Below are 22,360 nucleotides of genomic sequence, written 5' to 3' on the forward strand. Positions count from 1 at the left end.
TGTCATCAGCAAACTTGGCCACTTCACTGCTCACTCATAACTTCAGATCATTTATGAACAAGTTTATTTATCTATTAAATTTATATTTACAAGCTGCTTACAACTGTGAAGCCTACCACTTGTCTAACTGATCCTTGCCCATTGTGGCTCCTTATGAGCTGCAGGGAGAAATTGGGCGAGGGGATTAAAGCGGTGGTAAACGCATCCTTGAAAGAGGGTGTAATGCCATCAGCCTTCAAGGAGGCAATTGTAAAGCCCATCCTGAAGAAGCCCTCCTTGGATCCCCAAGTTTTCAATAACTTCCGCCCAATTTCGAATCTACCATTTTTGGGCAAGGTCATTGAGCGAGTGGTGTCCAACCAGTTGTCAGCACACTTGGATGAAACGGATTACTTGGATCCATACCAATCGGGTTTCAGAACTGGTCACGGAACTGAAACAGCCTTGGTCGCTCTGGTAGATGATTTGAGGAGGGCATTAGATAGGGGAGAATTCTCCTTTCTTGTCCTCCTCGATCTCTCAGCGGCTTTTGATACTGTCGACCACAGTATCCTTTTACATCGCCTGGAGGGATTGGGAATTGGAGGTACTGTATTACAGTGGTTCCATTCCTTTCTCTCCGATAGGTATCAACAAGTAGCATTGGGGGAGGAGGTTTCAGACCCTTGGCCTCTCAACTGTGGTGTGCCACAGGGCTCTATCCTCTCTCCCATGCTGTTTAACATTTATATGAAGCCGCTAGGGACAATCATTAGGAGATTTGGGCTGCAGTGTCACCAATATGCAGATGACACTCAGCTCTATCTCTCGTTTAAATCTTCACCAGAGTTGGCTGTGGAGACCTTGTCCAAGTGCCTGGAATCCGTGAGTGGATGGATGGGAAGGAACAAGCTGAAGCTGAACCCTGATAAGACCGAGGTGCTGCTTGTGGGAGACAAAGGAAGGTTGGGAGATGTTGACTTGAAGTTCAATGGGGTGAGTTTACCCCTGAAGGACCAGGTCCGCAGCCTTGGGGTTGTACTTGATTCCAGGCTGTCCATGGAGGCTCAGATTTCGGCAGTGAGCCGGGCAGCCTGGTATCAACTACACCTCATACGAAGGCTGCAACCCTACCTTCCTGTTCATCAGCTCCCACTGGTAGTATACGCCCTGGTCACCTCTCGTTTGGATTACTGTAATGCGCTCTACGTGGGGTTACCCTTGAAAACGGTCCGGAAACTACAACTTATACAAAATGCGGTGGCTCGACTACTTATGAACAGTCGCCGCCGGGATCACATCACACCAGTGTTGTTCGATCTACACTGGCTTCCAGTTGTTTTCCGGGCCCAATTCAAGGTGTTGGTATTAACCTTTAAATCCCTATACGGTCTCGGCCCAGTTTATCTTACGGAGCGCCTTCAATGCCACCAATTATGCCGCCTGACAAGATCAGCCACACAGGGCCTTCTCTCAATCCCACCGACAAAAACAGCTAGATTGGCGGGTACTAGAGAGAGGGCATTCTCAGTGGCGGCCCCCACCCTCTGGAACTCCCTCCCACAAGATCTCCGGCATGCCTCTTCCCTAAATACATTTCGTACAGCCTTAAAGACCTGGCTCTTTCAACAGGCCTTCGGGATTTCCGGGGAGGGTTAATTACTAAGATTGGAATGCCTCCTACCCTGTTTTAATATTATTGTCTGCTGCTGTATTGTTCTTATATTGTTTTTATATTGTATCATTGTATCGTATTTTATCATATTATGTTTTAACTGTTGTACGTCGCCTAGAGTGGCCATTGGCCAGATAGGCGACACAGAAATTAAATTTATTATTATTATTATTATTATTATTATTATTATTATTATTATTATCCCACTCTTCTTCCCAGGAGTTCAGGGTGGCAAACAAAAACAATAAAAGCAATAAAAGCAAAATAAATTTAAAACATATTAAAACAAAACATATTTAAAAAAACACTTTAAAAAAAACGTAAAAAGCAATTCCAGCACAGACACAGACTGGGATAAGGTCTCTACTTAAAAGGATTGTTGAAAGAGGAAGGTTTTCAGTAGGCACCAAAAGGTAACAGAGATGGTGCCTTTCTAATATTTAACGGGAGGAAATTCCAAAGGAAAGGTTCTATGACACTAAAGATCCACTTCCTATGTTGGGCGGAATGGACCTCTTGATAAGATGGGATCTGCAGGAGACCCTCACCTTCAGAGTGCAGTGATCAACTGGGTATATAAGGTGTAAGACGGTCTTTCAGGTACCCTGGTCCCAAGCTGCATAGGGCTTTATAGACCAAAACTATTTATTATTTATTTATTTTATTATTTGATTTGTATCCCGTCCTTCCTCCCAGCAGGAGCCCAGCGTGGCAAACAAAAGCACTAAAAACACTAGAACTTTGAACTTGGCCCACAGACTAATGGGAAGCCAGTGCAATTCTTTCAGCAGCAGGGTAACATGTTGGCAATACTCTGGCCCAGTGAGCAGTCATGCTGCTGCATTTTGCACCAGCTGCAGCTTCCGAACCAACCTCAGGGGCAGCCTCACATAGAACACATTACAGTAATTCAGCCTGCGGGTTACCAGTGCATGGACAACAGTGGTCTCAATACACCATGGCAATCATTTAATTAAGATGGGTAGGGTAAGAATGATCAGAGGAGGAGGAGGAGGACAGCTGTAGGCAGGGGAAAAGGATCCCAATGAGGCTTGTGAAAAAGGTGGCCCTATGGATGGCAAGCATGAACCTGAGGGCAGGGAGGAACTGATGGGATCTCTAGCACTCCAAGGCAGTTACAGGTTTGGGTGCTGAAATATTACAAATGGAATGCAGTGCTCCTGGAAAGGTGATTGCAAAATTATTGCTTAACGAAAGAGAGCCAGCTAGACATACAGGAGGAAGCATCTGAGGTTTCTCCCAGCCAGTAATAATGTGATACAGCAAGACTTGTTTAGATTAGAGCCAAATTAAGGTTTGGTATTCATGATCTCACAAGGTCCCACACTACCTGAACGACAGGGCGGGGACACTCCCTTGACCATGTTAACTGAGCAAGTAAATTACAGCCTCATTTGCTCTGTGCAGCTAAGTCTCTTTTAGCTCACACTCATTCAGACAACTTTGTGCCAAGGTGGTGCATGAGGGGACACACAAAATGGTGGTGGAATCTTCTTCTCTGACAACACTTCTTCTAAAATTCTTTTGTCAATTACTGATCTGCAACCACTGTGTGGGCACTATCTAGAAACCTGCTGTGCAGTATACTTTATGCTGCTGACCACCTGTCTTCTCAGCATCAGCAAATCCCAGAACTAACTGGGGTCTGGATGATATGACCTAGAGAAATGTCACAAGGAGTCAAGTAGAGGTGATCATATTAGTGAATTTCCCGAGTAAAACTACAGCAAGAAACCCAGCTCGCTTTGAGCAGGCCCCAAAATTATTTATGTGATATTCCTTTGTAAGAACACCAACATACATTAAGTAAGACTGCATTTGGACAGAATACTTTAAGAAGCCAATTCAGGTTTGGCTAAGTGCCAATATCCGACTGTCTCATCAAGCACTAGAACTATTTATATACTCACTGGGGGCGGGGGAGGCACAAAAATAATTCAAAATGCACGATTTAAACTGCTGACATCATGTCAGTGAGTTTAGCTATTAAGCAGGTCATCCATTTTACTCCAAGGAGCAATAAGGGTCCAGTGTTATACAATTTGTTAGGCTAGTATATGGTATGATAAAAGAGGAAATAGCTATGGGAAAACTCTCTAGCCACAAAACAGCCCATGTGTATAAAGAAATAACCCTAGAGGAAGATAACAAGGGCAGACTGGAAACAGAAATATTATTAGCCCTGGGTGACATTCTGAATCAACACTTTAGTGCCGATGACTATTGTGAAGTCTTTATTATTGAAAGCTTCCATAAATTTAGGACCAACAATTTACAGAACAGGCATTTTGCAGGCAGAAACATGCTACAAAAAAGCATGCTTCTTGCACCACACAATTTTCCCATTTGACACATGTTAATATGCATAGCATGAATTTAGGGTAATCCTAGGGTCTTGCAGAATAATCCTAGGGTCCTGCTTTGCTAGACAGTGGATACAAAAGGGCTAACATTGGCATAGCATGTGTTACAATCTCATGCACTTGCAGCGGCAGAGTCAATTCCACAACAAATGTATAAACAAAAGCCAACATAGCAACATTGATAGATGCACCTACAGTATCTGTGGCAACTCTGCCACCACCTATCTACAGTGAGGTCACTCACTTCATGACAATAGTCCCACACTAATCAACACACAGATCCAGCTGAGTGTTGTTAATGTATCCACTGCAAGCATGTGCATACATATCACATCACATCACATCAACCAGGCAGGCCAAATAACATCCTCTCCAGAGCACACCATCCCCGTGAAGATCTATGGGAGTTATGCAATTCCAGCAGTGCAAGGATTTCCACTTGCTTCCAGTCTCCTCGCCCTGGGACCTTATAGTAAAGGGCAGGTAGCAAATTTAAAAAGAAAGAAAGAAAGAAAGAAAGAAAGAAAGAAAGAAAGAAAGAAAGAAAGAAAGAAAGAAAGAAAGAAAGAAAGAAAGAAAGAAAGAAAGAAAGAAAGAAAGAAAGAAAGAAATTGCCATGGCAATTTGTCAGTCAACAGGACTATAAAAACATAAATACCCCAATAGAGAACACAAGCCTTCTTAGCAATTTTTTTCTTGCTTACCTTCTGGACACTGGCAACTGAATCCACTGATACTGGAAATACAAGTACCTCCATTTTGACATGGCTGTTGACTGCAGTAGTCTATTTCTGACTGACATAGTACTCCAGTATATCCTTCACCATGATGGCATTGTTAGTATCAAAACACAGAGAGAAATGGAAATGTAGGTCATTTTAACATCCAAACAGCGTTCTTGGATATTGAGCCGATCTGATAATTATTTGCAGTAACCAACACTCATAGGATCGATCTTAGTGTAAAGACAATATGCAATCTGGAATAACACTTAACATTACTTCACAAGAAGTAACACTGATAACACACAATGCCCTTGTGAAGGACACAATGCTGCACTACACTTCATCAGGACATGAATGAGCCTCAGGCCTGTGAGCAATTCCCTCTTCTTTGCCACACCATGGGGAGATGGGAAGAGTTTATGCTTATGTCTGAACCCAAGTAAACTGCAGTTAGTCTTAACTAGGGATGGAAAATGTAGTTCTGTCTGCATTTTTAAGCAAGCTAATCTGATTTACACCTCCCACACTAATAACTGTATTGGAATGCAATTATCCTTCAGATTTTGCACTTCTAATTTTGTGATACAGTTCTGAGTTCAAAAAAATGCATCAAAATGTGTATTTAGGAAAAATATGTTTAGAAATGTGCACACAGAGGTAAAATACATATTTAAATATATATTTTGTGATAAAATAAGTATTTAAATTCTAATTTTTATAAATATACAGGAATGAATTTATGAATGATGTAAATCTGAAATGGACTGGAAATAGACTGATCCATCCAACTTCAGTACAAGATTGGATTTGTTTGGAAGAATTTCTAAAGCAAAAACAAAAAATCCTCTTGCAATGAATGAAGAGTGTTTCAGTTTTTTCCGAGTCTCAGACAACATTATGGTCAATCTACATTCATGTTTATTGAAAGAACTGACTTCACCTCACTATGACCTTGACTGTACAGCTTATTCAAGTAACTCTACTTCAAGTTCAATTACGGACTAATTTATCTCCTCAAATGTACTTTGCAGTTAATAGGATTTAAAGCATTACTTAACTATATTTACATATCTTATTATATGCTTGGATGTATTTGCATATTTATATTAAATATAACAGATTAAGATATATGTGCATAAAGAGGTTGCACCTCCCCAGTATCAGTATTTAATTCAAGTTCAAAAAGTTAACACAAACTATTTGTCTGGATTTATAACATTTTAAAAAGAGATAGAAAAGGTAACATGAAAGGGATTGAAATGTAGAACAGAAATATCAACCCTAAAGGACATTGACTATTCACCAAAGGTAGCTCAGCATCAACATTTCATTGCACTTAACTTCAGCTATGTGTGGTCCCTTGATTCAATGAAGCTGAAGAAAGTTACCCATAAGAAGAGACAATATCAGAGTGCCATTCCTTATCACTACTGCAGTGACTTAAGAGGGGTAAGGAATTTGGAATTTATGCTTTGGCAAATATATATATGTCTGATTGAATTGTTCACTTGTTCACAAATTTGTGGTTGAAAACAAGTGTAGAAGGCTATGCCCAAGGTGTAGCAAGTATCTGCTAGTGCATTTTGTGGTCAAAGGACACGTATGAGACCCTACGGCGGAGTTTACCTTTTTTGGAATATAGGTAGATGAATCGGATGTGACCCTTTTTAGGATGCAACATGTTATTTGGCCAATATAGATTTCACTCAGGAGATAAGCTGAGATAAGGCATTCATATTAAATGAGAAGGGTATAAAAGCAAAGTCTGGGTTTTGCTGGATGCCTTCTCCTGAGCAGAATCAGCCACAACCTGAGCAGAGGGGTCCACCAGTGAAAAGCTTTGTTTGTATGCTTTGCTTCTGAGTTAGAAAGCGGGGGGTGTCTATTTTTTCTCTACTGATAAATCATTCTTTTGCTACTCAGTAAAATAATTATTTTATCAATATGTCTGTCTGTCACTTCATCAGGCAATAAGGGTTGCTGAGGCTCTGCACCTACTCTTTGCTGGGAACCTGGGACCTTGCCCCCTTCATTGGCTCCTGAGTTTTCAGCAACCTAGTTTTAACTCTAGCAAGAGAGAGGCAGGCCTTGGGAAAGGCTGACCACAACTGATTGCCTCTTCTTCTGCTTGACCCTTGACTACTAGATTTCTGCCTTTCCCCATTTCTCCTTTGGATTTTCATGCATTTCTGCAGATGTAATATACTTCTAAGCCTGGCTAAGGAATTTCTGCAGGAAATTCCTTCCCCTTCTATATGAAATTGTTGGTTTATGCTTAGTGCCTTTGTGTGCAATGGATTCTTTTAAGATATTGCTTAAGGAGGTGGGAAGGAATCCAGCCTCTACTGTGTTACCATTCCAGCTGCAGTGGCTCCTGTGAATTAATGTGTACTTGTGGTCTTCATAAAAATTCTTACATTAATACCTTGCATTAACGTACTCAATGGGACCAGAGCGAGTACGTAAACTGAAAATGTCCTTAAAGTGAAGCACTACCTTTTAAAACTTTTTTTACCTCTCCTTCATGCGGAGCCTAAAAGCCCCGCGCTAAAGCCTCTACTGCTGCGCTACCGCGCCTCTCAGCTGATCGTGATCGTGCCTCCCAGCTGATTTGCAGTGGCGTGATCGAGTCTATTTCCACCCCCACCCACTAAAGCCTCTGCTGCTGCGCAGCGTTTCTGGAGAAATACAGGCATATGGAGCATGTACGTTATAGTGAGGCAACGTTAAGTGGGGTATGCCTATATTTTGTTCTTCTATCAGCTTTCTCTCCCCCCACTCCCAGGGTCAAAACTGCACATTATGTTAAATATATAACATGCAATCTTCTACCATGTTGCTCCGACTGACTGCAGCTGTAAAAGGTGCCAAGAGATCTCCTCGACTGAAGGTGCTAGAGACCGCCTTGACTGTGAGGGCTGCAAGACACTCTCCCTGCATGCTGGCCTCTTTCCACCTGGCCTGGGAGGGTGAGGATTTGACTGACTGGAGCTATAAAAGCCGCCACTACCTGAAGATACCAGAGACCACCTTGACTGTGTGGTGTTGTTTTGGGGGTTTTGTTTCGATCAAAATTTAATTCTGGAGACCAGTTATTTTTGCTGTTATTGGGATTATGTTCTTGCATTAATTTTAATTTTAATTAATTTTAAGGCTCTTGTTTCAATTTACTGCATATTTCTTAATGAGATGTTTTCTTTAACTTGCTGTTGGACTATTGAAATTTTGTTTTGTAACTGATTTAATTATGCAACTTTTTCATGCTGTAAGCCACCATGAGCATAGATTACTATGGAAAGGCAGCATACAAATAACCCATGATGATGATGTTTTTTAACTAAAAATGCAGGGGGCTGACATGGATTCAGACCCTAGAACAGCCTTTCCCAACCAGTGTGCCTCCAGATGTTGTTGGACCACAACCCCATCAGCCTCAGCCAGCATTGCCAATGGTCAGGAAAGATGGGAGTTATGGTCCAACAACATCTGGAGGCACACTGGTTGGGAAAGGCTGCCCTAGAACATGGGGAGAGGTTGTTTAATCCTTCCCTCCCCACTGCAATCTTCCCCCAAATCCCCCCACCTGCATGCCAAATAGCAAAAAAATAAAAGGCTCCCATTGGCACCAACAAGAACTTTTTTATCTTGGCATTCATTTTGTGTGTGTGAGAGAGTGAGTGAGAGAGAGGGGGAGGGGGAGGGGGAGAAGGGGAGGGAGAGAGGGAGGGGGAGAAGGGGAGGGAGAGAGGGAGGGGGAGAAGGGGAGGGAGAGAGGGAGGGGGAGAAGGGGGGAGAGGGAGGGGGAGAAGGGGGGAGAGGGAGGGGGAGAAGGGGGGAGAGGGAGGGAGAGGGAGGGAGATCATAGGAGTGGGAAGGAATAAACTTCACCTCCCCACATGCTACAATCCAGATCAGGGGTCCCTCTGTGCTTTTGCACAATACATATTCAGTGTAATATGTAATTTGACTGTTATTCTCAAGAGATACACGGCTCTGTTCTGCAATGTAAAGCTTAAGACACTGTGCAAAAGGACAAGATTCCAAGCACAATACAAAACATACCAGTAGGGCAAATACAAGTGAAATTGTTTCCGTCATGTTTTTCTGGGATGTCCACACAGGTTGCATTGTTCTGACAGGGACTGCTTTGACAGGCATCAAATTCTTCACAGAGACCACCCAAATATTGATCTTCACAGTCACAGAAAAACGTTGCCTAGAACAAAGCATACTCTACTGTATTATGAAACTTCAAACCTTCTTTCTAAGCCAATAACTTGATTTAAAAAAGAGGTATCATTAAGGTTAGAGAGAATGATCATTTAAAAAATGTAGCAAGATCTCTAGAAAAAATAACTCCTTATAGATATTTATGTTAAAAAACTGTTACTGAACTTAAATTTCTAGCAATTTAGCCTAATACATGCTTTATCACAGATTAACTTTTTTAAAGTTCATCTTTAGTTCTGTTTTCAGAAACACAATCAATGAATAGAATTTAAACTGAAATATTAACACATTTTAAAAAATAAACAATTATTTTGCCACATGTTTTCCTCAGATACAATATCACCGAGTTCCGTGGAGATTACACATGAAAGATTTGTGTGCACAGATTCTTGGAAGTAAACTCCCTTCTTTGTACATTACAAGATCCATTGGGCAATTGTCTTTTGGCCCCTGGCAATTGTTCTGTGGGATGCTATCCGAAATGCAGTTTAATATCTATATAAAGCCCTTAAGAGCAGTCATCAGGAAATCTGAGTTGAGGTATCAGAAGTACGCTGATGATACCCAGCTCTACTTCTCTGTGACATCTGAATCGAGAGAGGCCATGCAAGCCCTGGATAGCTGCCTGGTCTCGGTGGTGGGCTGGATGAGGGCCAATAAACTGAGTCTGAATCCTGGCAAGATGGAGGTGCTGTGGGTTGGTGGTTCCCGAGTTTAGATAATTGGTCAGTTGCCTGCTTTGGATGGAATCGTACTCCCTCTGAAAGAGCAAGTTCATAGTCTGGAGATGCTCCTTGATCCAGCTTGGTTACTAGAGGCCCAGGTGACCTCAGTGGCTAGAAGTACCTTTTACTAGCTTCAGCTGGTAAGACAGCTGTTGTCATTTCTGGACTTGAATAGCCTGACCACTGTCGTCCATGCACTGGTAACCCCCAGGCTGGATTACTGTAATGCGCTCTATGTGGGGCTGTCCTTGAGGTTGGTCCAGAAGCTGCAGCTGGTGCACAAGGCAGCAGCACGAGTGCCCACTGGGACAGGGTATCACCAACATGTCATCCCACCACTGAAAGAACTGCACTGGCTGCCCATTAGCTACCGGGCTAAGTTCAAGGTTCTGGTTGTGGTGTACAAAGCCCTATACAGATTGGGACCAGGACATCTGAAAGACTGTCTTACCCCTTCATTACCCAGTCAATTGCTATGCTCTGCAGGTGAGGGCCTCCTGCAGATACCATTTTATCAGGAGGTTCATTACGCACAACATAGGAAACAGACGGTTAATGTTGTGGCACCAACCCTTTGGAATTCCTTCTCCTTCAATATTAGACAGGAGCCATCTGTTATCTTTTCAGCACCTACTGAAGACCTTCCTCTTTCAACAAGCCTTCTAAGTAGAGATATTATCCCAGCCTGTGTCTGTGTTAGAATTGCTTTTTAAGATGTTTTTAAAGCTTTTTTTAAAATATGTTTTTAAAGATGCTTTGTTTTAATATGTTTTTAAATATGTTTTGTTCTAATATAACTAAATTTAAAGTCCATTTTTACAATGTTTTAAATGTTTTTAGTGTTTTTGTTTGCCGCCCTGGGTTCCTGCTGGGAGGAAAGGTAGGATATAAATTAAATTAAACTAAATTTAATTAATTAATTAAACAAACTAATTTGAATGCAGTAGCAAAACAAAAAAGAATCATGCATCAGCTCTTGACTACGTGTTATAACATCCAAAGCTGCCATACAAGACGTGGAAGAAATACAAGAGTCAGAATAAAAATCATCTTGTACAAATACTCTTCTTGTCAGTTGCATATTTTGAATCCTGGACATTAGTTCTTCAGCATCTAGTTTTTCGTGCCTTGGTGATAATTTCTGCAACATTTGGAAAAACAGGGAGAAGGGGAAGCTTACACAACAGCTACTTTGTTGTCCTAGAAACTACAGTGCTTTTTATGCAACTGTTACACAAATCACCATAGCACATTTGAATTTATCAAGCACTTATATAAACTAAAAGCTAAATATTTGGTGTGTAAATATATGGCCTAAATACATAGCCTTGCTTACAAAACCTCAAATCATGAGTGCCCTGTATTTTGCAAATACACATTAATTCTCATGAGAAGGATTTGCATTTCCAAAGCAACCAGCAAGAAGGAGGGTGACTTAAACCTTCATTTGGGTTGTATCCAAAGGGATTCTAGTGCAGGAAAAGGGAACGTCTCTTGTGGTCCATAGATTCTGTTTACTCTCCCATCTACAGTTTCCTGTAACACTTTCCACTTTCCCCAGAACACCAGGAGTGGTTTTTCTGGGGCACAGAAGGCTCATGGTTTGTTGGTTCTAAACCCTTGATAATTCTCACCCACATGAACAAATTTTGGGGAAATTATCTATAAAATCATGTACAAAAAGAATCTTTTTTTTTTGGTCCTGCTTAAAACTGTCATATACATTTGTCGAAAGTAGTTTAAATGTAACTATTACAAATTAAACTATTTCAATTTTCCTATTCTAATTACTTCCCAAGTTTAATTTTATCCCTTCTAGCTAACTATGTAATGTTTTCTATCTCTGTCAAATTAGAATTTCCCTTCTGCTGCTCCACCTCACAGAAAACTTTCGAGATGGCTATCATGCAAATCAACGAGCCATTTCTCCGTCAATCTTCCTTTAAACAGTTCTTGGGACAAAAATGATAGTAATGGAAAATATTTTCTGAAAAGATATAAAATGTATTAAACCTATCAAAATATATGCCTATTTTAATAAAAAAAACCTGTAACAGCCCTGTCCACATGTCACATTAAACCATAGTTTAAAACACACTACAGTTTAATAGTTTAAAAGAAACTAAGTTTAATGGTGCACATTGCTCAGAGTCTGGCTTGTTGTGTCATCTGAACCAGGATATCATTTGTTTTTCTCCAAACAAACCATGAATGGTAAGCCAAGAACAAATCACGGATACTGCTCAGAGTTTGGAGAGAAACAAATCAGGACCTGGGTTCAGATTACATGACAAATGAGACTTGACTTGTTTTTTCTGCAGTGCAGCAGGAGTGGGTGGGGAGCATTGCAGAACTTCTGAGTAGTGCTCATTCACATTAAACCATAGTTTAAACTATGTTCTAAACTATGGTTTAATATGATGAGCAAACTGGGCTACTGAGTTGTATCCAGAGGAAATGTCATTGAATGGGATTGAAATGGACTGCCTTCAAGTTGATCCCGACTTATGGCGACCCTATGAATAGGGATTTCATGGTAAGCGGTATTTAGAGGGGGTTTACCATTGCCTCCCTCTGAGGCTAGTCCTCCCCAGCTGGCTAGGGCCTGCTCAGCTTGCCACAGTTGCACAAGCCAGCCCCTTCCTTATCCGCAACTGCCAGCTGGGGGGCAACTGGGCTCCTTGGGACTATGCAGCTTGCCCATGGCTGCACAGGTGGCAGGGCACGTAACCCCTGAGCCACTCACTATGGGGTGATCTTTAGCTGGCCCTTGACACACAGGAAACATGAGCGGGGATTTGAGCTCACAGACTCTGGACTCCCAGCTAGGCTCTCCTCCCCACTGTGCTATACCAGCTGTAGGATTAAACTGTGACATAGAAACATAGGAAACTACCATATACTGAGTCAGATCATTGATCCATCTAGCTCAGTACTGTCTACCTTGACTGGCAGCAGCTCTCCAGAGTTTCAGACAGGAGACATTCCTAGCCATTACCTAGAGATGCTGGGGATTGAACCTGTGGCCTTCTGAATGCAAAGCAGATGCTCTGCCACTGAACTTTAGCCCTTCCTCTGGATTCAACTCAATACATATGAAAAGCTCTTTCAAACAAGCCCCACTGACATGATCAGAGAATGTACAATAACAATACATCCAGCAAGTACAACAAGTCTTTCTGCTGGGTTTCACCCATGTGGTCTATTAATACTACTGATATGACTCCCGCTACATTTAGGGGAAATTCATGGAAAGACATGAAAATTGCCTGTCAGGTACTGTGGATTAAACCTGTAGTTAATGCTATAACCAGTTTCCTATCTGATAATGGTACATACTGAAATGCATGCCATCTGTATGCTAAAATTGGCAGATAATAATAATAATAATAATAATAATTTAATTTATAAGCCGCCTATCTGGCCGATGGCCACTCTAGGCGACGTACAATTTAGTTGCAATAAATGCATCATAATAAAATACACATAAAATACATATAACAGTAAAACTATAAATAAAGAACAATAGCAGTTCAGAGTAATAGGCGATCAGTCCTAAAATATTAACCCTCCCCGGAAGTCCCAAAGGCCTGTCTGAAGAGCCAGGTCTTCAAGGCCTGGCGGAATACATTCAGGGAAGGGGCATGCCGAAGATCATATGGGAGGGAGTTCCAGAGAGTGGGGGCCGCCACTGAAAATACCCTCTCCCTAGTCCCCACCAACCTAGCTGCTTTAGTTGGTGGGACTGAGAGAAGGCCCTGAGTGGCTGATCTTGTCGGGCGGCATAATTGGTGGCGCTGGAGGCGCTCCATCAGGTAAACTGGGCCAAAACCATATAGGGATTTAAAGGTTAATACCAACACCTTGAATTGAGCCCGGAAAACAACAGGAAGCCAGTGAAGATCGAACAACACTGGGGTGATATGTTCCCGGCGGCGACAATTTGTGAGTAGTCGAGCCGCAGCATTTTGTATCAGTTGTAATTTCCAGACCGTTTTCAAGGGTAACCCCACGTAGAGCGCATTACAGTAGTCTAAACGAGAGGTGACCAGGGCATGTACTACCAGTGGGAGCTGATGAACAGGGAGGTAGGGTTGCAGCCCGGCTCACTGCTGAAATCTGAGCCTCCATGGACAGCTTGGAATCAAGAACAACCCCAAGGCTGCGGACCTGGTCCTTTAGGGGCAGTCTCACCCCGTTGAACATCAGGTCAACATTTCCCAATCTTCCCCTGTCTCCCACAAGCAGCACCTCAGTCTTATCGGGATTTAACTTCAACCTGTTCCTTCCCATCCATCCACTCACGGATTCCAGACACTTGGACATGGTCTCCACAGCCAACTCTGGCGAAGATTTAAACGAGAGATAGAGCTGAGTGTCGTCCACATATTGGTGACACTGCAGCCCAAATCTCCTAATGATTGCCCCCAGCGGCTTCATATAGATATTAAATAGCATGGGAGAGAGGATAGAGCCCTGTGGCACACCACAATCGAGAGGCCAAGGGTCTGAAACCTCCTCCCCCAATGCTACCTGTTGATGCCTATCGGAGAGAAAGGAATGGAACCACTGCAATACAGTGCCTCCTATTCCTTTTTTTTTTTTACAATAATTTTTATTCAAATGTTCATAAAACATACAAAACAAAATCATAAAACATTCAAAGACAAAAAACAAAACAAAACAAAAATGATTAAACAAAAAAATAAAATGTTGACTTCCCATTTGTCGCAGATCAAATCAGTTATAGGTCTACAATATATAACAATCCTGTCTCTTAAATTATATTATAAAATCACTTTCCTCCAGTAGTTATCTTAATTAATCATCAAATCTCATAAACATTACTTTATTCTTTCCACAAAAAGTCAAAGAGAGGTTTCAATTCTTTAAGAAATATATCTATCAATTTTTCTCCAAATAAACATGTCGATTAATCCATCTCGTTAATAATAATAATAATCTTATTGTCATAACCATAGTCCAAATAAACATATTGATTAATCCATCTCATCAAAATCTGTTAGGTCCAATAATTTCAATAGCCATTATTCCATTATCCCTATTAATTCCATCTTCCATCTTCAATAGTCCTGTTAAGTCCAGTAATTTCAGTGTCCAATCTTCCATTATCAGTATTCCATAATAATCTTGCTGTCATAGCCATAGTCATATAATAAGAGTCTGATGGGAATTTCCTCTATCCCAAATATTTTCTTGCCATCAATTCTGAATAAGTTGCTGAAATATTGTTGTAAAGTCATATCTCTGTTCTTCTTTTTTACAAAATGCACTGGCTCATCTCTTGAGAGTTTTTCCATTGTCACATGGCTGCAGTTAATTCCATAGATTTTCTCTATATCAAGCTCCATCACGTCATTCCAGTCCAGAAGATTATCCAAGCCATTGATAACTTTATCTCTAATATCTTCATTAATTTCTTCAGAGATAACGTTAAATTCCAAACAGTAGATTTTATTTCTAATATCCATAAACTCCAGATCTTTTTCCAATTCCACATTTGTTCCAATCTCCAGGGCTTGTATCTTCCCTTTATTTTTTCTTTTCTCATCTCTGATCTCATTCTCCTCTCTCACAGGATCCCCTATTTCTTTAAGCTCCTGCGTCATTTTGCTCAGTTCAATTTTCAGCTCCTTACTGCCCTGTCGCAGGGTTTGTTTCGTTATCTCAATCTCATCCATTATTTTCTGAAACATAATTACTTCCAGATTCTCAGCCACTTTCTTGATTGCCATTTTTAAAACCACGAAAACAAAGCAAAACAAAAATAAAGAAGAACCACTTCTTATTTCAGCAACAATTGGGTTAATATTCCAGGCTTGATGACATCACAGTATAAACAGAGCAGCTTGCCTTATCTCTCTATGTTCAAGAATACAAAACAAATTTAGTTCCCAGCATCAAAACAGTTAGTGGCGTCGTGAAGAAGCAGATTCGTCAAAATAAAATAGACCAAAAAGAGAATAGTCCCAGACAATATAATGTTCCTCGGAATAGAAATCCCTCTTCTGTTTATATCTTTAGAATGCACTTCCAGGACAGCTTTTTGCAATAGAAACAGAGATAAGCTGTTAATTTCGTGAATAACAGAGAAGAGTTATAGCTCACCCAGAAGTTCTTTAAAGCTGATTCATTTGACAAATCTCTTTTTGCTGCAACAATTTAAACCAAGTAAAAAAAATAATAGAAAGAAGGGTGCTTGCCTGTTAGTCCGTTTTCTCTTTGAAGAAAAGATAAACGTATCGCATTAATCAGATAGAGCTTGTTCGGAAGTCCGTCCAGCATTGCTGGCTGGACCTTTTCTCATAAATTAATGAAATCCAGTCCTCCCAACAAAACCAGGCTTTTGAGGTTGATCTCTACGTTTCTCCCTGCCCGGGAGAAATTTCATCAGTCAAAAAAAAAATGTTCTGACTGATTTATATCTGAATAAGCTTCTTTTGAGGCGGGAGCCCGTCTCAAAAGCAGGCACAAGCGAAGTCACCCTTCCCGGAAGTGAGCAGTGCCTCCTATTCCCAATCCCTCCAGGCGATGTAGAAGGATACTGTGGTCAACAGTATCAAAAGCCGCTGAGAGATCGAGGAGGACAAGAAAGGTGAATTCTCCCCTATCTAATGCCCTCCTCATATCATCAACCAGAGCGACCAAGGCTGTTTCAGTTCCATGTCCAGTCCTGAAACCCGATTGGTATGGATCCAAATAATCCATTTCATCCAAGTGTGTCAACAACTGATTAGCCACCACTCGCTCAATGACCTTGCCCAAGAATGGTAAATTCGAAATTGGGCAAAAGTTATTCAAAACCTGGGGATCCAAGGAGGACTTCTTTAAGATGGGCTTTACAATTGCCTCCTTGAGGGCTAATGGCATTACACCCTCCTTCAAGGATGCATTGACCACTGCCTTGATCCCCTCGCCCAGTTTCTCTTTGCAGCTCACGAGGAGCCACGATGGACAAGGATCATTTAGACAGGTGGTAGGCTTCACAGTCGAGAGCACCTTGTCCACATCCTCAGAAGGGAGAGGCTGAAATCGATCCCATTTGACTGGCTTGCAACTGGCCAACTCTGATTCATTTACTGCATCCATGGCGTACGGGATCGAGCTCCGTAAATGTTCGATTTTGACAGCAAAGTGCTTTGCTAATTTGTCACAGGAGACCTTAGACTGTTCCAAGGGTTCCTGAGCAACTGGACCGACCAGGCTTCGGACCACTTGGAACAACCTCCTGGGACAGCACTCTGCTGACACAATAGAGGCAGCAAAGAACCTCTTCTTTTCTGCCTTTATTGCCACTTGGTAGGCAGTTACTGCTGCTCTAACCTGTGTCCGGACATCTTCGGAATGGGATCTCCGCCACCGGCGTTCTAGTCGTCTCACCACCTGTCTCAGATTTCGCAACCGTGGTGTGTACCATGGTGCTAACTGAGTTCTGTTCAGGGGGAGAGGATGTTTCGGTGCCACCCGGTCCAGAGCCCTGGTGATCCCTTCATTCCACTCCAACACCAGGGTATCAACCGAGCGGCCTTCAGCAGGTTCCAATTCCCCAAGCGCAGTCAGGAATCCTTCTGGATCCATCAGGCGTCTGGGGCGGACCATTCTAATAGGTCCTTTACCCCTGCGGAGGGTGTGAGGCATCGAGAAGTCTATGTTTACCAGGTAGTGATCTGACCATGACACAGGGGTGGAAGAGATCACCCCCAACTTCAGAGCACTTCCCTCCCCTCTCAGGACAAACATAAGGTCGAGAGCATGACCGGCTACATGGGTGGGTCCAATATTACTAAGGTGCAGTTCCCAGGAAGCCATGGTTTCCAGGAAATCCCGAGGGGCCCCAGTGAGAGTGGTCTCGGCATGCACGTTGAAGTCACCCAGCACCAATAATTCTGGGGACAACGCCCGTACAGCCGAGACCACCTCTAGCACCTCGGCCAGGGAGTCTGCTGTGCAGCGGGGTGGGCGGTACACCAGCAGGATCCCCAAACTGCCCTTCGGGCCCAACCTCCAGTACATGCAATCAACAAACTTAGTCCTAAGTAGAGGAGTCTGGTAAAAACTAAAGACTCCCGATAGATGACTGCCACACCCCCTCCCCGCCTTTCACCCTCGGCTGCTGTGCATAACGGAAACCCGGTGGACACATGGCCTCAAGAGTGGGAGCTGAGGCCTCATCCAACCAGGTCTCCGTAATACATGCCAGGTCTGCCTGTTCATCCAAGATGATATCATGGATATGTGATGTTTTTTGTACTACAGACCTGGCATTACACAACAACAGTCGAAGGTCGGTAGGAATCCTGCATCCCCCAGTTATCGTCTGGTTTTGGACAGACCCGGAACATGGGATGGATACTAGGCATCTATCCCGTGTTCCCCTAATTCTGATGAATACAGCTGATACATCATTAGGTTTCTTTTTTATTAGAAAAAGAGCAGTAGAAAATACAATATTTTAATTAATCTTTTCATTAAATGAGCCTAACTCTCAAGCTGCAACCTCTGAGGAAATGGAAGCCTTGATTATTTGGTTTCATTTGAATATGAAATGCACATGGCCTTCATTTCTTTATTATTATTTATAGTGACCTTTAAAAAGGTTGCTGTGATTTCTGTGCATTTATAGCTAAACTAGAAACTAATAATCAAAAAACCTGTCCCCACCCCTGCTTCTTCTTTATCCTCACTGCCCCTCCCTTAGGGTTGCCAACTCACAAGTGATCAGCTAAGCAGCAAAAGCTCATGGTCTCATTCACTTAAGTGGGTTTAGGATTTGCAACCTATATGGAAGTAAGTCCCACTGAATTGAGTCAGACTTATTTCTGAGTAGGCATGAACAAGATTGTGCTGTTAGTCTATTATTATTATTATTACTATTAATTTCATTTATAAATCTCATCCCATTAGGCGTCCCAAAGGGATTTACAAACTTGTTTCTTATTTCATTGTGCCTATATATGAAATCATTCTAATTAAAGCTAAGGATTATGATAAGTATCCATCAGATAATCCAGTATATCAAGCCTAGCATATAATTCAAAATTTGCAATGCTTACAGCAAGGGTAGTGCTTTTGTCAAAAGATGATGCATTGTAACAATTTACTATAAAATGGAAAGAACAATTTATTCTTAAGAAAATATTGACAATGAAGCATGTCTCAACACTTCCAGAGAAGAATTTCAGACACATAATAGCACTGGGACTCAGATAACTTATTATGCAGAGATGATTAGGTACCATTAGTTGTTATTAGGTATGCAGCTGTCATTTTTCTCCCATCATGGAGTTACATTTCTGGTGACATGTACTCATTTTTCTGAAGAGCACAGAATTAAGAAAACTACAGATTGTCATAATCATTGTTTAAATGAGACCTGAACAACTTCTAACAAATAACTGAATATTTACAAATTTATCTAGAAGATTACTTACTACTATTTTAAAAAAAAACAGGCATGGGATGAATATTTAAAAAGGGGAGTCTCAACAATATGACCCCTGTCAAATATAGCAGATCCAATTCGAGTGAAGTGGATCCCCCTCCAGCAGGTCCATCTCCAACTGGCACTTACACAAGTCCCAAAGCCCACCCCTACCACTACCTGCCAGTCCTCCCTCCCTTTAAAAAAAAGAAAAGCTCAAATGCATCAGTAGTTACAGTTATTTTACTATTTTGTACTTCCACAGCAATTACTTGCTGAGGTATATTTTTCCCATCAGCACAATTCTGTTCCACACATCTCCACCAATAAGAAAATATTACTTAGTGGTGTCATTTGCATGTCACACTAAGCCAAACTATGGCTTACTATACATGAGCAAGCATGATGATACACAGGGAAAAATTGTGTCCTGCGCTCCTGCTGCAATACTGGAGCTAAGGAGTGGTTTCCCCAAAACAAATCATGAACGGAAAGCCAAGAACAGACCTTGGTTACAGCTAATGATTTGTTTGGAGCAATTTGTTTATAGTCAGTTTGTAGTGTTCAGAAGGAACCCTGAACCAGAGGTCACTAATCTTTTTGGGCCCATAGGCACATTTGCAAAATGGAGCAACTGTCAAGGGCTTCTCTCTCTCTCTCTCTCTCTCTCTCTCTCTCTCTCTCGGCTACAACAGAATGCTTCTTTTTAGCCTAATTTCAGCAGAGGAAGAGGTGTGGGAGGGTGGGGCCAGCCTTAGGAGTGGGCATGTGGACACTGAACTGAGGGGCAGAGCTTGGAAAAGTTACTTTTTTAAACTACAACTCCCATCAGCCCCAGCCAGCATGGCCACTGGATTGGGCTGATGGGAGTTGTAGTTCAAAAAAGTAACTTTTCCAAGCTCTGCTGAGGGGGCACCAAGCTGAGCTCAATGGCTGTTTTTTAATGTACTGTCTGCCGTGAGCTAGGGTGGCAAAAAGCAAGTATTTGTAACCCTTTTTTCAAGGTTCTACAGATTGTTTGGGAACTAACTACAAAAATGATCTTCCCTCAATTAGCCTTAAAGCTAATTTCTTTTTCAGTTTCTACTTTGATATCATTTGCTCTAGGTAAACATCAGAGGAACACAGCTTTACTTTGAGGCAACACTATCTAACACTTAGCATTTCAAATACTATAAACTCTATAAGCACTATATCAATAGTAATAATAACAAAATAAAGCCAAAAGCTGTAAGAGGTCAGCTGGATACCTTTTCTATTTATAACTTTTCTTTATTATTTTTAAAGATATAAATAATGGATATTCTAAAGTAAAGAATGCTTACCAATGATAGGAACTAGTACAAAACAAAACATTAAAGGTAAAACCTATGATAGTTCAAGTAATACTCAACTCTGCCACATTGATCACCAGAATTCTTGGTATTTTGTTTAAAGTTTTTATTTAAAAAGAAAATGCTATATTCAAGTGTAAGATGACACTAATCTCAACATGTAATTATGACATAATGGGACCTCTCCCCTGCCATGATGAAGTAAATATTTTACATAGTTGTGCATTAAACAAAATGGATGCTAATTTGAGGCTTAAACTGGCTGTAAAATGAATCCTTGGGGGCTGGAAGGGAGGGGCATGCTTATTAGCTAGGCCAACTATAAGGGAGTCTCAACCAATCACAGTAAGGTAAAATCTTTATGTCTGGTCAGCAACAGAGATAAGATTGATCACACAGGTTTATGATTGGCCCAGGGCAAGTAGCCCTGGTTACAGAGTTTGTTGTAAGGAAAGGTGGAATAGGGAAGGCTCTAAGGAGGAATTCTGTGGCAGAGCATGTCTGTTCTTGTCACTCCAGGCACCCCAGGGAAAAGTTCAAGTAATGAGTGAGTGAATGCCACCTAAGATTTCCAGGCAACACGCCACTGGAGAGAAATTTTCTGTGGCAGTTATCATAGGGAAAGGCATAGGAGTGGTGTGAGGCTAGGCCAGCAGCAGATCATAACCAGAAGACCTGTGAGACTGAGCCCCAGAAAGCAGAAAGAAGATCTACCAGAATGGGGTTGGAATTTGGAAGAGATCCTCAGGGGAAACACAACCCAGCCCCTATTCCCTAATACTCATGAAAGAAAAAAATGAAGCACATCTGTCATTCTGCTTGATCCCAGGGCAAGGAGGAGCTGCAGGCAAGAATTCTCACATTTACTCCATGCATGCAATAATTCTTGCTTGTGCCCCCCAGCTTTGTACATAGATACATGGGTACACATCACACCTTCACCAGGCACCATAAGCCCTCTGAATGGCTTGGAAAGATGACGGGGGGGAGGGCACCAAAAGCACTCCTTGCCCAGGTTGCTATTTTTCTTCAGGCCCGCCATGGGGGAGGGGACCCTGTGGATGCCAGGGAAGGCCTCTGCAGGCCCATGTTCACCTGAGGGCACTACACTGCAACCCCTGAACCAAGCCTAACCATGGCTTAGCTACTAGTAATGCAGCAACAGGAGAGGAGTGAAGCATCTACAATTGTCTCTCTGTGAACCAACATGCGTAGTCCGGCTTAGTATTACATGCAAATCAGAGTAATGTGTCATGCACTTTTGAAGGAATTAACACTATCCATATTTAAGTCACCACAAATCGTGTTTCATGAAGATAAATTGTGTTCAGTTCACACATCTTTTCCCTTTAAAGTTTGTCTGAACCTGAAGAAACCCAGCAGTTCACTGCAAGATCTAGAAAAGGAACCATAAATACTACAGCTGCTTCAGCGTCAAGCCTTTAGGAGTATAGCTCAAATGATACATTTCTGGGTTGTGTATGATGGTGTCACTCCACTGACAGAAGGCTTCTTGATCTAGCAAAGGATTCCATCAGTAGAACAAGGGGATTTTTTGCCAATTTTCCTTTCCCCCTCCACCACTTTCTACACTGTTCGGAAGATCCTCCAACCTTCAAGAAGATTTTTTTTGGGGGGGGGAGCGTGGAGACTCCACTGACAAAAGTGTCTGCTGAATCAAAGTACTTTCCATGGGACACAACCAGTTAAAACCCATTGAAGTTATTGATTAAAGTGTTTGGTTATTTCCTCCCATGTCAAGCCAGAATTGTACATTACCTTCAATGTATAGCTGCCTCAAAAGTTCAGATAACATTCTCCGGAGAACATCCTTTGTAATGCAGCTGAAAATTATGAGCTGGAAAA

General features: G+C 41.8%; 1 protein-coding gene across 2 annotated transcripts in view; it reads right to left on the reverse strand.

Annotated features, from left to right (window-relative positions):
- Nucleotides 1–22,360, reverse strand: part of DNER (delta/notch like EGF repeat containing) — a 213,232-nt gene that overhangs the window by 65,220 nt on the left and 125,652 nt on the right. For both annotated transcript variants that reach the window (XM_061636867.1, XM_061636868.1), the window contains exons 6-7: nucleotides 8,826–8,979; nucleotides 4,743–4,856 (exon numbers count right to left, since the gene is read on the reverse strand). In XM_061636867.1, the coding sequence (XP_061492851.1) occupies nucleotides 4,743–4,856; nucleotides 8,826–8,979 (268 nt within the window). The remainder of the gene's footprint in view (nucleotides 1–4,742; nucleotides 4,857–8,825; nucleotides 8,980–22,360) is intronic.

This window comes from Rhineura floridana, chromosome 7 (genome assembly GCF_030035675.1).
Source record: "Rhineura floridana isolate rRhiFlo1 chromosome 7, rRhiFlo1.hap2, whole genome shotgun sequence".
Classification (NCBI taxonomy): domain Eukaryota; kingdom Metazoa; phylum Chordata; class Lepidosauria; order Squamata; family Rhineuridae; genus Rhineura; species Rhineura floridana.